The sequence below is a fragment of the Bos taurus genome, chromosome 19 (genome assembly GCF_002263795.3).
Source record: "Bos taurus isolate L1 Dominette 01449 registration number 42190680 breed Hereford chromosome 19, ARS-UCD2.0, whole genome shotgun sequence".
NCBI classification, from domain to species: Eukaryota; Metazoa; Chordata; class Mammalia; order Artiodactyla; family Bovidae; genus Bos; species Bos taurus.
The window spans coordinates 26,525,560-26,541,170 of record NC_037346.1 but is presented as its reverse complement, the minus strand read 5'-3'; the positions used below and the strand labels follow the sequence as shown (position 1 = coordinate 26,541,170).

At 49.9% G+C, this 15,611-nt stretch overlaps 1 protein-coding gene across 28 annotated transcripts in view; it reads left to right on the top strand.

Annotated features, from left to right (window-relative positions):
* The first annotated feature begins 4,284 nt into the window (after window positions 1-4,284).
* Window positions 4,285-15,611, top strand: part of MINK1 (misshapen like kinase 1) — a 47,060-nt gene continuing 35,733 nt past the window's right edge. For 27 of the 28 annotated variants that reach the window (XM_024980166.2, XM_024980165.2, XM_024980164.2 and 24 more), the window contains exon 1: window positions 4,285-4,570. In XM_024980166.2, the coding sequence (XP_024835934.1) occupies window positions 4,514-4,570 (57 nt within the window). In that variant the 5' untranslated portion in view covers window positions 4,285-4,513. 28 annotated transcript variants of the gene reach the window in all.

Here is a 15,611-nt window from a genome sequence, read left to right as displayed (position 1 = left end):
AGTTTAGGAGGCTTTCCTGGAGGAGAGGTCCTTGTGGATGATGATGTGGAGAGAGGGGATGCTGTGGCTTTGCTGCCATCCTCTCCTTTGAGTGCAGCCCTCTGTTCCTCTGAAAAAGAAATTTCCACACAAGCAATTCCCCCTCCCTTGTATAGCGGTCCCCAGGTACTAATTGGCATTCTGCTAATTAGCCTCATTGTCAGCACTAAGTGCCTCTTTCCCTAGGGGACCATTATCTCATTAACTGTGGGGTGGAGGCAGCAGCTGCCCTGGGACTGGGCTGGGGTAGGTGGGCTTCTGCTTCATACCATCTGTTGGTCTATCTGCTCTGCCCTCATTGGTCATGGAGTTTCTTGAATGGAGACCCCCACAGGGCAGGGACAAGAGCAGTCAGAAGAGTTGGCTCTAGACCCAGGATGAAAAGAAGAAATCCAGCTTCCCAAGATGGGTGGGAGGATCTGAGGGTGGTTGTGTCTGTGCAAAATATCCATCCCTCAGGGATCCAAAATTTGTCTTATTTTTAATACTTGTAACTTTTTTTCCCTCCCAATATTTCTTTGGCTGCACTGGGTCTTAGTTGTGGCACATGGGATCTTTGCTGTGGCACTGCAACTCTTTGTTGCCACATGTGGGAGGGATTGAGTTCCCTGACCAAGGATTGAACCCTGGTCCCCTGCATTGGGAGCATGGAGTCTTAGCCACTGGGCCACGGGGGAAATTTCTATTTTAACTTTTCTTGATGCCCGATTCAGGGTTTCCTCCACCACATTACCTCTTTTTAAATTATTATGGACAGTTTCATATGTACATAAAATTAGAGAATAGGGGATGGTGATCCCTTAGGTACTCATGCATCAATACTCCAGCTTCAATAATTATCAGCACGGGGACTTCCCTTGTGGTCCAGTGGTTAACAGTCTGCCTTGCAATGCAGGGGACATGGATTGGATTCCTGGTGGGGAACTAAGATTCCCCATGCTGTGAAGCAACTAGGAAAGATGACACAACAAAGACCTGAGGCAGCCAAATAAATAAATAAATATTAAGGAAAAAATCATCAGCATGGGGCCAATCTTGTTTCTCCAGTCTTCTCCAGACAATGCTGTCTTCCCCAGGCCCAGATCCCATTGCCTCTTGAGGTTTGGCTGGCCATGTAGCCTACCCTCCTCCCCCCAAACCGTGATCTTCATTTGGTCATTCACTGATTAAGTATCTCTTTATTAAACACAGCCTAAGAGTAAAGTGAAAGTGTTAGTTGTTCAGTCATATCTGACTCTGCGATCCCACAGACTATTGCCTCCCAGGCTCTTCTGTCCAAGAGATTCTCTAGGCAAAAATACTGGAGTGGGTTGCCATTCCCTTCTGCAGGGGATCTTCCCAACCCAGAGGCTGAACCTAGGTCTCCTGCACTGCAAGCAGATTCTTGTCTGAGCCACCAGAACAAGACCATGGGGTAGCAGGGAAAAAACACAGAATTTAAAGTTAGTGCTTTGTGAAAGTCATTAATTTCTCTGAGGCTCAATTTACTAATGTCTTACTCTTAGGCATTAGTAAATTTATTGAGAGTTTCATACATACCAAGTGCTTCACACATTTAATTTTATTTTATTCTAACCTCCCTGTTATTATCCCTATTTTACAGTGATAGAATTGAGCCTCAGAGGGATGAATGACTTGCACAAAGCACTAACGTTAAATTCTGTGTTTTTTCCTACTATCCCATGGTCTTGTCTTTGAGTTACTATCCAGTGCCTACCAGATACAGAGGCTTCATTCACATACATGTTACTAAACCTCTAGTGGGTGCCAGGCCCTGTGTTGAAAAAGGCTGACATAATTCTTACCTTTAAGGAGATTCAATGTTTTACAATTCAAGGTATTAAAAGTTACCATGGGTTGAAGCCTGGTGGCTAAAACAGAAGAGCCAAACTCAGTCTCAGGGGGTCAAGGAAGGCTTCATGGAGGAAGTAATTTAGACATGAAGGGCAAAGCAAAAGGCAGTGAGAATGGGCATGGTCAGAATATTCCAGAGAGAAGAAGTGGCAAGTGCAAAGGCTGGAGGAGGGTCTGTTGAGTTCTGGAAACTCATGGAGAGGATTTCCATATGGCTAGAGTGTGTGAGGTTGAATGGTGGAGTACTGAAAAAGCGGGCTGGAGAAGCAGGCAAAATCTTGAAGGGTCATGATTGCCACACTTTAGACTCAAAAGACAGTGGGAGTCAGCGAAGGATCTTAACAGAAGAGTGACATCAGATTTGAGTGAGTTTTAGAAAAACCAGGCATTATGAGCATAGAGAATTGACCTTAAAGAGGTCAGGCAAGAAGATCAAGTAGGAGGCTAATAAGAGTATTGAAGGTGAGTGATGACTGTGGCTTGGACAAGGACAAATGCAAGGTAAACAGAAGAGGGGGAGAGTAGGGGAGCAAGACTGGATGTGCATCTGAATGTGAAAAGAAGGGTCCAAAAGGAGAGTGTCTGTCCCTTTCCAAGGACTTCTCATTTAAACTCTCGCAGAAGGCAATGGCACCCTGCTCCAGTACTCTTGCCTGGAAAATCCCATGGATGGAGGAGCCTGGAAGGCTGCAGTCCATGGGGTCGCTGAGGGTCGGACACAACTGAGTGACTTCACTTTGACTTTTCACTTTCATGCATTGGAGAAGGAAATGGCAACCCACTCCACTGTTCTTGCCTGGAGAATCTCAGGGACGGGGGAGCCTGGTGGGCTGCCGTCTATGCGGTCGCACAGAGTCGGACATGATTGAAGTGACTTAGCAGCAGCAGCAGTGAAAAGTGAAAGTGTTAGTCGCTCAATTATAGTAGCTCAGTCATTGTGACCCCATGAACTTGGAGCCCGCCAGGCTCCTCTGTACATGGAATTCTCCAGGCAAGAACACTGAAGCCATTCCCTTCTCCAGGGGAGATTCCAGGCCCAGGGGCCAAACTCAGGTCTCCCGCATTGCAGAAAGAGTCTTCACCGTCTAAGCCACCAGGGAAGCCCTAAGCTCTCCTAAGTGATGCTTATATGCTTCCCAGGTGGCTCAGCAGTAAAGAATCTGCCGGCAATGCAAGAGACACGGGTTTGACCTCTGGGACAGAAAAACCCCCTGGAGAAGAAAATGGCAACCTACTCTAGTATTCTTGCTTGGGAAACCCCATTGTTAGAGGAGCTTGGCAGGCTACAGTCCTCCGGTTCGCAAAGAGTTGGACATGACTGAGAGATTAAACAACGACAACAAAAACAAAGTAATGTTTACATTAAGGCTAGAGGTGGGGTCTTGCAGAAATATTATCACTGTTACAAGTGATCTCAAAGATCAGCCTTCTCTTTTAAATTTGCAAAGAAAGAAAGGCCCAGAGAAGCAAAGCAACTTGCTCAAGGTCACACAGCATGTCAGTGGCAGAACATGACTCCTTGTTCTTTATATAGCATTACCCAGCCTCCAGTCAGGCTAATGGCTGGGGGTTCTATGCCAACATGCGTAGACCTAAGGTGACCCAAGCAAGATTTGAAGGGGATCGACATAGATTCTTACTGCTCCCCTCCACCTCTCCCTGCCACCCCTCCATCCACGCACAGCTCCAGTGATCAGTCAGTGAATAATTGTGGAAGCAGTTCTGTTGTGTCAAACAAGAGGTGCAGAGACAAAGGCCTGCAGTAGGATTTCCTATCCTCAGATCTTAGCACTTCCCACTGCAGTCGGGGAAGGGGTAAGGGGCAGTCACGAGGCAGCCAGTCCCTCCTCCACTCCCCAGCCCCCAGACGGTTTCTCCAGCCAAGTTCTCACGAAGAGGCCCCTCCCTCAGCGGCTCCACTGTTGCTATGGCAATTAGGTGGGTGGACAGCCCATCCTATCTAGAGGCCACCCAGCCCTCGCGTGGGGAGTTACCATAACAACCCCCCTAGTAATAGAGGGGGTTGGGTCCCACCCCCCTTCCCCCGCAAATAGAGAGGTGGGTGGTTTGATTGGCAGCTGGGCACACGAAAGAGGAGGGAAAAGGAAGGAAAGGCGTCAAAGGAGAGCTCAGAAGGAAATGGGGGAGAGAAAGGGCAAAAAACAGGGGAAGGGAAGGAAACGCGTGTGCGCACGCGCGCCAGCTGGTGGGCGCGCTCCGCGGCCGCCTCGGCCGCCGCCCACTTCTTTCACGCCAGGCTCGCGCGGTCCCTCAGTCCTCGCGCGCGCCTTGCGCTCTCTCTCCTGCGCCTGCGCGCAGGTGTCGGCGCCGAGGGGGAGGGGGAACCCGGCGCGCCCGCGTCACGTTCCCTCTTCCACCCTCCCGGTGCGCGGCCACTCCGCGCCTGCGCAGGAGAGGCGGGAGGCTCGGGTTGCAGGCTCTGGGGCGAGAGCTCCTGTCAGTCGGTGGGTCGGTCCTCCCGCCGGCCCTCCCCCTCCCCGTTCCACGGGGGAGGCGCGGTGGAGCCCGCCCCCAGGATCCCCCGATGGGGGAGAAGCGGCGACGGCGGCAGTGGAATAACCGAGCCGGAGCGTGAGCGGCCCCGTTCCCGGTGGAGGCCATGGGCGACCCAGCCCCCGCCCGCAGCCTGGACGACATCGACCTGTCCGCCCTGCGGGTGAGCGCGCCGCCCCCCCCACCCCCGCTCCCCCGCCCCAGCCTCGCCCGGTTCCCGTCCCCGCCGCTGGAGAGCGGGTGGCCGCACGCCTCGCGCGCTTCCCGGGCGTCGGGTCCCCCGCGGCGACCCCCGCCCCTCTCTCTGGCCCCCGCCCTCCGCTCCCCTTCGCTCTCCACGCGCTGCAGATTCTGGGAGCCAGCTCGGTCCCCGCCCTGGGGTGCCCCGCCCCCATTCCTCTCTCCTCCTCTACCTTTACTCAGCTTCCGGACCCCTTCCTTCCAGGTGTTTGCGGGTCACCCTCCAGTTCCCCTGAACCTGCAGTATCTTTACCGTGGTGCCCCTTCCTGGCCCTTGATCCCCTTTGGGGCCTCTTTTCCTCCCGTTGCTCCTCTGTCTTCTTCCCCCGCCTCCTGTTTCCCGGCTCCTCGAATTTTGACTTTGCCACTGCCTCGCCAGCCTCCCCCTCATCACCCTCTCTCCTCCTCGCCCAGCCCTGAATTGCATCTCTTCGCCGGCCGACACTTCAGCCTCCCCTCTCGGGCCGCACACCTCCTACCGCCGCCCTCACCCCGCTGCTCGGCTGCCGCCCGCCCCGGTGCCTTCGTTCGCGTTTCAGGTGCAGCAGTCCGGCACCAGGCATTTCCGGTCTCAGGGTCCCCCGCATATTACATTACCAACTCTGCAGCAGAGCAGTGGGGCTGGGAGGAAAGTCAAGTGCACCGGGGGAGGAGGGGACGCGTTTCTGGTCTTCAGAAACTCTGGCCTGGGCTGGGAAGAGGATGTTTACAGGTCTGTACACACACAAACACATGCAGCATGTGGTCCTTCGGGTTTGGAAAAGCTTGGGTATTCATGGCTTTGCTGGAAGGCGGGGGAGGCGATGGAGATCTCTCCAGGGAGGGGCTCATTAGAAAAGGGATCAGAGGGGAACAACTGCAGCAGGAATTTCTTGGAAATACCTATTCGTTGTCTCTCCTGGGGCCTTTGCACGTCCTCATTTGGGAGCTTTCAGCAGCATTTACCTGTTTTTCTTCAGCAGGGAGCCCTGGCTTAAGGGGCCACTGAGTGATTTCAAGGTGAAGACTCCAGCCTATCCCCCAGGGGGTGTTTTTGTCCTGTGTCCTTCAGGCTCTCTCAACAGGCCAGGGTGTTTGGGGAGAGCAGGGTTTCCCATCTCTGGGTCGGGTGCTCCGGAGGCCCCTATTGAAATGTCTTCTGGCTTTTGAGTTGGTCAGGGAATGTGGCCAGTAGCAGGAAAAGGCGGTCAGCCACACAGGTGCCCCGGATATGACTGGAGGGGAGAGGGGAATTGAAGAGAGCAGAGTCATGTCGTTAATTGGGTTTCTCTAGGTGACACAGTTTTTCTTGCCATTCAGGTCATAATTTGTTTGGTGCAACGTTGGGCTAGGAGACCTAACTTGCTTCAGATAAGGTGATGGTTGCTGAGGAGGGAGATGGAACATTGAGTTTCTCTCTCTCTGTGTATGTGCGGTTAGGGGAAGAGGGTCTGAAGGCTTTGGGAAGGAGAGTGTTAATCAGTTTAAACCAAGATTCTCAAGTCAGGCCAGCTGGGGTATAAGATGGAAATCCAGGCTCCCCTTAGTGTACTATCTATAGCGTGAGTCCCCACCTTCCCTTCCCACCTTGGTTGTTGATTAACTCTCGCTGCAGGTTCCTGTTGCTGAGGTGACTTAAATATAATAAAAACAGGTGGGTCCAAACCATGATCTTTGGCTTAAACCTTGTGGGGCTCTGCTTGGGCTTCTCTTTTCCTTTAGCCTCTTCTGCTAGTTTGGCCTGGATCGTCGGCCTGGGATTTCCAGCAGTTCTGCAGACACCCTATGACCTTGGATGTGGTATTTCCCTTCTTAACTTCTCTACTTTTGAAGCAGTGTTAGCCTCTTTCCTCAATCATCTCCTGCCCTGTTCTCCTCTCCTTCCCTCCAGAGAGGCCCTTGACCTGCTCCCAGTGCGTATGGTCTTTCCTGCCTCAGGCATTTTAAGAAAGCATCCCTCTTCCCCTACTACCACCCCAGTACTCCAGGGCTTGAGGTGGGGGGAAGCACTTCTTTTGAAATAGGACTGCAGAAGGCCTGTTGGACTTTTCTCAGGGAAGGACCTGTCCCCTCTGCCCCACCTCAGAGAGCCCCTGTGTAACAGCTGGGCTCAGTCATCTCTTATTCTGTTCTTGTCTGTCAAGAAATGGCAACCTGGAGAATTAGCAGAAAAGTGTTTCTCTAAACTGGGGAGGGGGATTGGAGAGGAGCATATTCAGCGTTTATTAGCCAGCCTCACAGAGTCCAAGTTGTTTTTATTCTCTTGTTTCAAGATAAGGCTTAGCTTTCAGGTGGTGATGAGAGTCATAGGCTGGTATTAGGGAAGATTGAATGGCACTATCTCTTAGCCATGGGTGGGGAGGCGGGTAGACCTGCCACTTTGTGACCACGGGCACGCTTGACCTCTTTAAGGCCCTGTCTTCTGGCCCAGTAGTGTGGGGTTGTGTGCCTAAGTTTAGGTCCCCGCTTTCTCACTTATGAGTAACCATGGCCTTTCTCCCCCTTCTTCCCGGGTTGGCCGCAGATTCTGCCAAGAGCCTCACTTTCTCATTCTCCGTTTGCTCATCTGTATAGTGGTGATGGTACTGAACTCAGAGTTACTGAGGACTGGGTGAAATACTGCATATTAAGTACTTAGTCCAGTTCCTGGCACATCATGACCATATGATTGCCCTTATTGTTAATTGTTATCAGATGACAATCAGAGAAGGCTTCTGGCACAAGTGTATCTAAAATAGCACTCCCGCCCCTGCTTCATTTTTGTATAAATTTTTATATAGCATCCCTCAGTCTGCTTTGTTTTATTTTGTAGTCTTTATCACTAACTGACATGTACTTGTCAACCCTGACTAAAATATAAGTTCAGTGAAAGCTAGGATTTTGACTCTTCTGTTCAGTTTTGCATCCCCAGGGCCTATAACCGTGTTTTGCACGTGGGGGGGTCTCAACTGTTGAATAAATGCGTGTCCTAACAAGTGAAAACTCTTAGCTCTAAGCTCTGCTTAAAGAAAGCATTCAATAAACATCATGCTGGTTAGGCTTTCTCTTGCCTTTTGTATACACACAATTAAGAATATATCTTTTCTGAGTTTTTTGGAATGAGACCTCGTCTGGTGGTAAACAGAGCTCTGGAAGCCTCCATCTGAGACTTGAAGTTAGGATCTTCCAAGAGAAAAAAAATGGGCCTCTTATTTCAGACCTTTTCTGTGTCCAAGTTTGGTTATATTCCAGAAGAATCTTCTGACTGGTAACTCCTGGCTTCTCACAGAGCAGAAATATCAGTGGAAGTGGATGGGACAAGGAGGGAGCAGGCCCTGGGCTGACCTCTTTCCTTTTGTCTTGCTCCTCGTGGTTGACCCGCTTCACAGACCCAGCAGCTTCTCTTTACTGTCCGGCCAGCTGGAAGTTTTAGACTGCAGTGTCCTTGGAACCGGGGGGGCTGCGCTCAGTGTGTATGGAAATAACACCACGGCGCACAGGCAGGAGGGACTTGTTGCCGGGCAGTCGTGCTGACGGAGACGTTCTTGCTCTAACAGTCTTGTGGTGTTGTGTCTCTTCTCTGGAGGAGTCTCTTCCCTTTCCTTTTCTCTACTCCAGGCTGTGGAACTAGCACCACTTGGAGGGCTGGCAGTTCTGGGCGTGTGTTTCTAGGCCGATGAGCAACCACTGCACTCTGATGTGCTGGCTGTCCAAATGTTGATGATAGATGCCTCAGGCCAGGGCTGGACAGGCTGATCTGCAGCAGAAGCAGGGGCTTTGAGTGGGGACTTTTTCCCTAGGGAACTGCAGGTGAGGGTGGGGCTCTTGGGGGAACTAGTGGCACTTGGAGTGAAGTGAAAAGCTGCTTTGTGAAAAGTGAAAAGGTAGCAGAGAACTTTGCTAGAAGGAGATGTTCACCCATCTTCCAAGCTAGGAAGGAGACATCGCCACCTTTTGTGCCCCGGGTAGGACAGAGCCCTTGCCCTTTGTGATCCACAGAGGGGAGGGTCTTTGGAGAAGTGAGGTTTTCACAGTTAAGAGAACAGTAAGAGGGTCAGCAAGAGAGCTGGCCTGCCTACCACCACCAGCTTCCAGCTTCTCCCAGGAGTTCAGTTAACAATAAAATTCTAATTTCAGATCTGGCCTCCATTCCTTTCCACTCTGAACTGTGTGCCTAAAACGGGACAACAGCTTGGGTAGGTTGAGTGTCCTTGCCCGTCATCTGGGGACAATATAGCAGGAAGTGTACAGCTGCCCTTTATGAGCTTGTACTTTGGCCTTGGTTAATAAATAAGGAATGTGGTGACCTCTCAACCTAGGAACATAAAACAGTTCTGGGACTGCAGAGCATCTCCAGAAGCCGTTTGAGAGTCTGCCCGACTGATCTTTCTGTCTCTGAAGTTGTACCAGAGAGTTACCTGTAACATCCTTTTCTGCATCAGTCAGCAAGCATTGTTGGTCTACTATACTGAGAATCAGGTTCTAGATACTACAGGAAGGATGTAATAATGTGATGATACCATTCTAAGCCATTTAATCAGAGCTCTGGGAGCTTCCACCTAAGCAGTGCCTTTGCAGGCTGAGGCTCTCCCCAACCCCCTCACACATATCCCCTACCCCCCGCAATTTTTAAACTTTCTGTCTTCCTCTATCTTAGAACCCTCAGGGTCAGTAAGTTTTTGTTAACTTTGATTGCTGTGACTCATACTCATTTTCTGTCTGTAGTGGTCAGTCTTCTTGAAATCTGATATCCAGTCTTTCCCCCTCCTCCAGCACTCACTTTACACCCACAACTCCCTCAGTTTTTTCTTTAGTAGGGCTGAAGAAATAGAACAGAAAGTGATCAAGTTAATAAGTCAAGTCTCAAAGCATTTCTCAAATGCCCAGAGAATATAGGAAGATACAAAAATATGACTTGGGAGAAGCCCATGTTCATTCTTTTCTCTCTCTTGTTCTCCCTGGCCTTTTCCTCCTAACCAGCCAGTCCTTGACTTCAGTCTGGGATTCTTCCATCTACGGAACACTCCCCAAGAGGGTAATTGAAAAGGTGCTTGAGGTTTTTTGTTCTTAATATGGGGAGGAGATGGTAGAGGGAGGAGAAAATAAAGGGATGGAATTATGGTGACCAGGAAGCCCCTGGAGATTTTGCCCAGTGACCAGACAGCCAAGGATGTACTTGCTAAAGGTAGGATTTCCTGTTCTCCTTGAGAAAAGAACTAGAACTAGGCACAGAAGATACAATGACACACAAGATAGACACGGTTTTCCTATGTTCTAGTAGTAGGGAGAGACATTCATAAAACAATCATATGTATATCTCTCTATGTATAATCACATATGCAGAAAATTGCAAGCCATGATAAGGACTGTAGCAGAAAACTTTAGCAAGCCGTGAGAGCACATAACAAGAATTGTTTTTACTTTTTACAAGACAGAAATATTTGTTTGGTTGGTTAAGAGAGAAATCGCCTGTCAGAAAATCAAGCTGACAATGCCACAGAAAGTGGAGCTAGAGGTGAGCCAGTGGGTAGAATGTGGAACCCGAACTCGGAGACCCTGGAATGGGGCCGTTCTTAGGGTGGGGCTTTAGGTCAACAGTTAACCAAGGGATAGGGGCTTGAGGATGGGGGGAAAAGTCCAGGCTTCATTTCCAAAAGGATTTCTTCTGAATCTTCCTATGAGAGAAGAAAAAAAGTTTGTCTCTTTCAAAGGGTAAGGGTATGTATGTGGAAAGAGCATGTGACTCTTATTTTTATTTAGTGGGGGGAAGGTCTCAGTACTGGGTGTGTGTGAGTTCACACGTCGCTCTGCAGAGGGTGACTGCGTGTGCTTGTTGTCTTAAGTGGGTGTATGAGGGAGCGGGTGTACCACTAGATGTTTTATATCGGGGTGCCCAACCTCCGGGATCTCCTGCCTCATGATCTAATATGGACCTGATGTAATAATAGTAGAAATAAAGTGCACAATAAATGTAATGCACTTGAATCATCCTGAAACCACCCCCACTTACCAGTCCTTGGGAAGGTTGTCTGCCACAAAACCGGTCCCTCATTCCAGAAAGGTTGGGGACTGCTGTTTTGTATCATATTTATGTATGTAAGGTACACAACATGTTTTGATAGACATAGGCATAGTGAAATGATAACTGCAGTCAAGCTAATTAACATTTTCATCTCCTTACACCTGTGTGTGTGTGTGTGTGTGTGTGTGTGTGACTTGATGTCTTTGGCCCCGAATAGTGCGTAGGGTTGGAAGGTAGGTAAATCTCACAGGAATAAGCATGAGCAGGCCCAGCCTTGGAGTTAGCTTCCATGGTCAGTGGGATTCTGCCTAAGGCTAGGTGGATACTGTATGTATAGACAGGTCTCTCTCAATTTACACTGTACAAGTCAAGGATGAGTGGGGTGTGTCAGGAAGTGTTAACAATTTTGCACAGAGAACCACAGTCTTGGGTTTCTTGGAGGAGCCAGACTCCAGGAGCGGCTGAAATGTCAGGAGGGTGGGGCGGGCTGCCAGAAGTGTGTGGTGGCCCAGCCTGTGGTGTGGAGAGAGGGATGGGTGGAGGTCATGGAGACTCTGCCTGCAGCAAGGGGAATGCTGCAGGTTGGTAAGGGAGCAGCCGAGAAGACCTTGGACCGAGGAGGGAAGTGTGTGTCCTCACAGTGGGAGAGTCTTTGCAGCCAAGGGTGACAGGTGAAGCTTCTGTAGTCACAGCCAGGAACTGCCCCTCTCAGAGCCTGTGACTACGTCTGTGCCTGTGGTGGTGAATCTGCTCTGCCTTTTGGAGGAGAAGGGCCTCTTGAAAGCAGGCCCATGGCAGCGGGTCTTCTGAGGGAAAAGGGGAATCTTATCCCACCCTCTTCCACCAAAACCATCCAGGATAGGATCTGAAGGGCCGGACTTGCCAAGTTGGCTCCTAGACCACAGGCTTGGAGGAATTTTCTTTCAGCAGTGGTCTCTGCAGGGACACACTGAGGATCAGTAGGGCCGAGTGAGGAAGTTGCCACCTCCTTCCAGTCATCTCAGTGTCCACTTTCTCCACAAAACCTCCCCTGACTGTGCCAGCCCTCACTGGTCACCTTTTCACGGACCTTGTAATTTAGCATTTGAATATGTTTCACCTCTACTAAAATCATATTTCATCATCTTGTTTTCCCTTTCACTTCCTTAACTATAGGAACCATAATCCACACTTCGTGTTGAGCCTCACAGTGCATACAGACTACACAGCAGGGTTCAGTACTTATTCCCTTGATAAGCGATCAGGGGACAAACATTCTTGTCACTTTCCCACCGGAGTGCCTCGTATGTGCTGGGCACCATGTGACACAAAATAGCATTGTTCCTGACTAAGTGCTTCCCAACCCAGGGGGACACTGCCCTCCTGGGGGTGTTTGAAAATGTTGGGGAGGGAGGTTTCATTGCCAATTTGTCTCAGAAGCACTAACAACTTTAAATATTAATATGTGGGGATCAGGGCTGTGAAGCACCCGGTGATGACCGGAGAGCACACTGAAGAATTATTTTCCCACCCACCTTGCCGATAGGGCCTCTTGTGAACCTGTTATGGATGTGGAAAAGGTCAGGGGAAGGACTGGACAAGTTTCTCCCGTGAAGTCAGAAGTCAATCCTAAGCTCCCTCCTTTCCTTCTTTCCGGGCGGAGAGAGGAATATAGGCTGTAAACTACTCGTGCGCATGGCACGAAGCTCTTCTCGCAGCTCGGGTCTGTCTGCCAGCACACCTCTGGAGGTAAAATGGGCCAGCTCCAGAGCCAGACTGCAAGGAAGATGATTTTCATGTTCTTTCTTCACCGCCTACCCACTCTCTCTTTCAAGGCACATTTGTAAGAGAGTGGCTGAAAAGCATGTCATACTTGGTCTTCAGTTCTGAGCAGCTTAGGAAAGAGTCTTCAAGAAAAGATTCAGACAGACTTTGTCTTGTAATAACCTGTAATGGAAAATAGTCTTAAAAAAAAATATATATATATATATATATAATTGAATCACTCTGCTGCTGTAAGCCAGAAATTGACACAGTTTTGTAACTCGGCTCTACTTCTATTGAAACAGAACAGTTGGACATGGGGTGCCCTAAAATCTGAGCAGCAGGGAGGCGAGAGGAGGAGGTAGGTGTGAGGTCCCAGTGTGAGAGCAGAGGCTGGTGCAGTGGTCTTTTCTCTCCAGTCTTTGCATCCTGAGGTTGGCCCCATGAAGCCAGAGGCGTGCTGAGGGAGTATCGTTGCTCAGCCTGCAGGGGAGTGACTAGAGGGAAGACCACTTGGCTAGGGTCTCCTTTGGAGAAGGACAGAGCTCTGGGGGTGAGTGAGTGGCTGGGAGCAGAGTGGCTGGTGGGGATGCGTGAATGTCGCAGGGCCACCATCACTTCTTGCTATCTGTATCCGACTCGAGGGGGCAAGACTGATGGGCTCTTGGTCTAGTCTAGCTAAGGTTTGGAGAAGTTGGGGAAAGTCCCTCTCACTTTCACAGTGTCCTTCACCATGGAAACTACCTTCAATCCCAGAGAGCAGGGTTGGGGAGGACAGACAACATGTGGTTCAGAAGTTGGCCAGTCCCTGTATCCCTTCAGACCTCTAGGAAGCCCTCTTTTTCTCTCTTTTTCAGTTTGGAACAAAAATTGCTCTGATACAAGTCATTTATATTTTAATGTGGATTCATTTCAAAAGGGGTTCTGGAGTGGAATAGGGAAAATAATGAATACTTGCTATGCAGAGCATTCCCTCCTTGTATAATCTCATTATTCCTCACAGTAACCCTTTGAAGTGGGATATTTTCCTCATGTTTCAAGATGAAGAGACCAAGGCTTACAGAACTTGGAAATTAAATAACGTGCCTGAGGACAGCCACTAAGCAGCAGGTCGCAGAGTCGGGCTCAGGTCTGACTCAACCCAGAACCTGAGCCCGTGCGCCCCTGCGCTGCTGGAGGCCTGCGCCCAGGCGGCAGGCGTCTCTGGGGCGTGTTGAGGGGAGGGCGCCTGCCGCTGACATTCTGGACTGTGTGCCTCAAGCAGTGTTGTCTTGCACTTGCTTTAATCATGGACATGTGGCCTGTGGGAAACAGGCTTTGTGGGCTCACTCGGGACAATATAACACTGTCCATAAAACGTCTGTGGTGAAGAATTGTATTAGGAAACTTTGAAACATGGCCTGTTTCATGGTTTGGAGGCAGCCTGTAAGAGCAGTGGTCACGGCCTCTAAGAGGTCACCGTTTATATCTGTCTTGGCAGTGGACAGGTTTTAATCACATGGGAGCATTTTTTGAGAAGAGAGGATGACTCTACTTATTTATTTAGTAAATGACTTAAAAATTTTTTAATATTTAATTGGCTGCAGCGGGCCTGAGTTGTGGCGTCAGGATCTCTGTTGCGTCGTGTGGGATCTTTCGTTGCTTACGTGGACTGTAGTTGTGGCACAGGGACTTAGTTGCTCCGCATATATGGGGTCTTAGTTCCTCGACCAGGCATCGAACGTGTGCCCTGCATTCGCAGGCAGATGGGTAACGACTGGACCATCAGGGAAGTAAAAACATAGTAAGTGACCTTAGCCTGAGCCATTGGAACTGCTGGTGGGTTGGTGTTGATGGGCACATGCTGAGAATACAAAGATCCAGGGGCCTGTGCCCAGAACTGGTGGAGATTTCTGGATGTCAGGCTGCCAGGCGGCATTCTCTGATGATGGGAGCGAAAAGGGTGTGCAAGAATTCAGATTTATTCTGGAGGAAAGAGCATTAATGATTCAGAAGAAGCCCTGTTCTTCAGAGGGAGGAGAAAAAGACTGGCTCATCCATCCCACCTTAAAATTAAAAAAAAAAAAACTGTAGTTATTAATAAATATACACAACATAAAATTGACCATCTTAGCCGTTTTTAAGTGCACAATTTGGTGACATCAAGTACATTCTTGTTGTGCAACCGTCACTGCTGTCCCCTCCAGAACGTTTTCATCTTCCCCAGCTGAAACCCTGTCCCCATGAAACACCCAACTCCCCACCCCCAGCCTCTGGCAACCACCCATCTGTGTCTCCTCCCTTTGTGTGTGTGCAGAGCTAAGCAGAGGGCTGACATGGCAGATACTTACTATTTGTCGAGTCAGGTGAGGTGACCTGTTTCAGAAGTCCGTGTGTCATCAGCCAACCCGGGCCACTCCCCATCCTCCTGGCTCCAGTGCAAGGCATTAGGCCTCCGAGGGGGGTTTTCAGTGAAATGGCCACATGGAATCACAAAAGATTCAGGAACGGAAAGAGAAGTTGAGGGTTTCTTTTCCGTATTCAGCTCCTTTTGCCATCTCCCAGCTGGGCTTTGCTTTCTGGTTCTGTTGTACTTATATGCGTCATCTTGTTTACTCTTAGCCCTTACTTCTCATCCTGGGGGTGTGGTGGGTAGCTACAGAGGAAGGTGGGAAGGAGACCATGCAGGGGACGAAGCTAATCAAATGAAACAGCGTATCTCTGTGTGTGAGGGGTTCCTGTGTTAACAGAGAGGGCTTCTCCCTGGAAGTAGAAGAAAACCATCCTTAGATGAGTACATTGTACCCAGAGGAGGGTCTCTGTCTTTTCTGTGTTTCCCCTTTCCCAAGGGGTGGCCAGTGGTGTAACTCTGGCTGGCAGCTTATTTGACAGACATGTATTCATGTATCATGAGGAGCAGAAAGGTGACATCAAGTAGAAGGAGGTAGTTGTTTAAAATCAGTCAGTCTGAGCTCAGGAGCTTCTTTCCTGTGGGATGACAGGCCACAGCAAAGGCTTAGATTCTCACGGGGAGGAAGGAGTGGTCAGCTGTGAAAGCTGTCATGGGGAAATCGAGGGCAGCCTTTGAGGCTCCTTTGATGTCACCTTCCTGGGTCTCCAGGCCTGCAGAGTTTGGAGCCTGGTCAGGCTGTATTCCTCTGTGGTGTCCACACCCCTGGACAGACCCAAAGCATGACCTAGAATTGAATTGGATTTCTTAGAATACAGGTGACCAATTCCATGGCCTGCCTAGCCTCCTCCC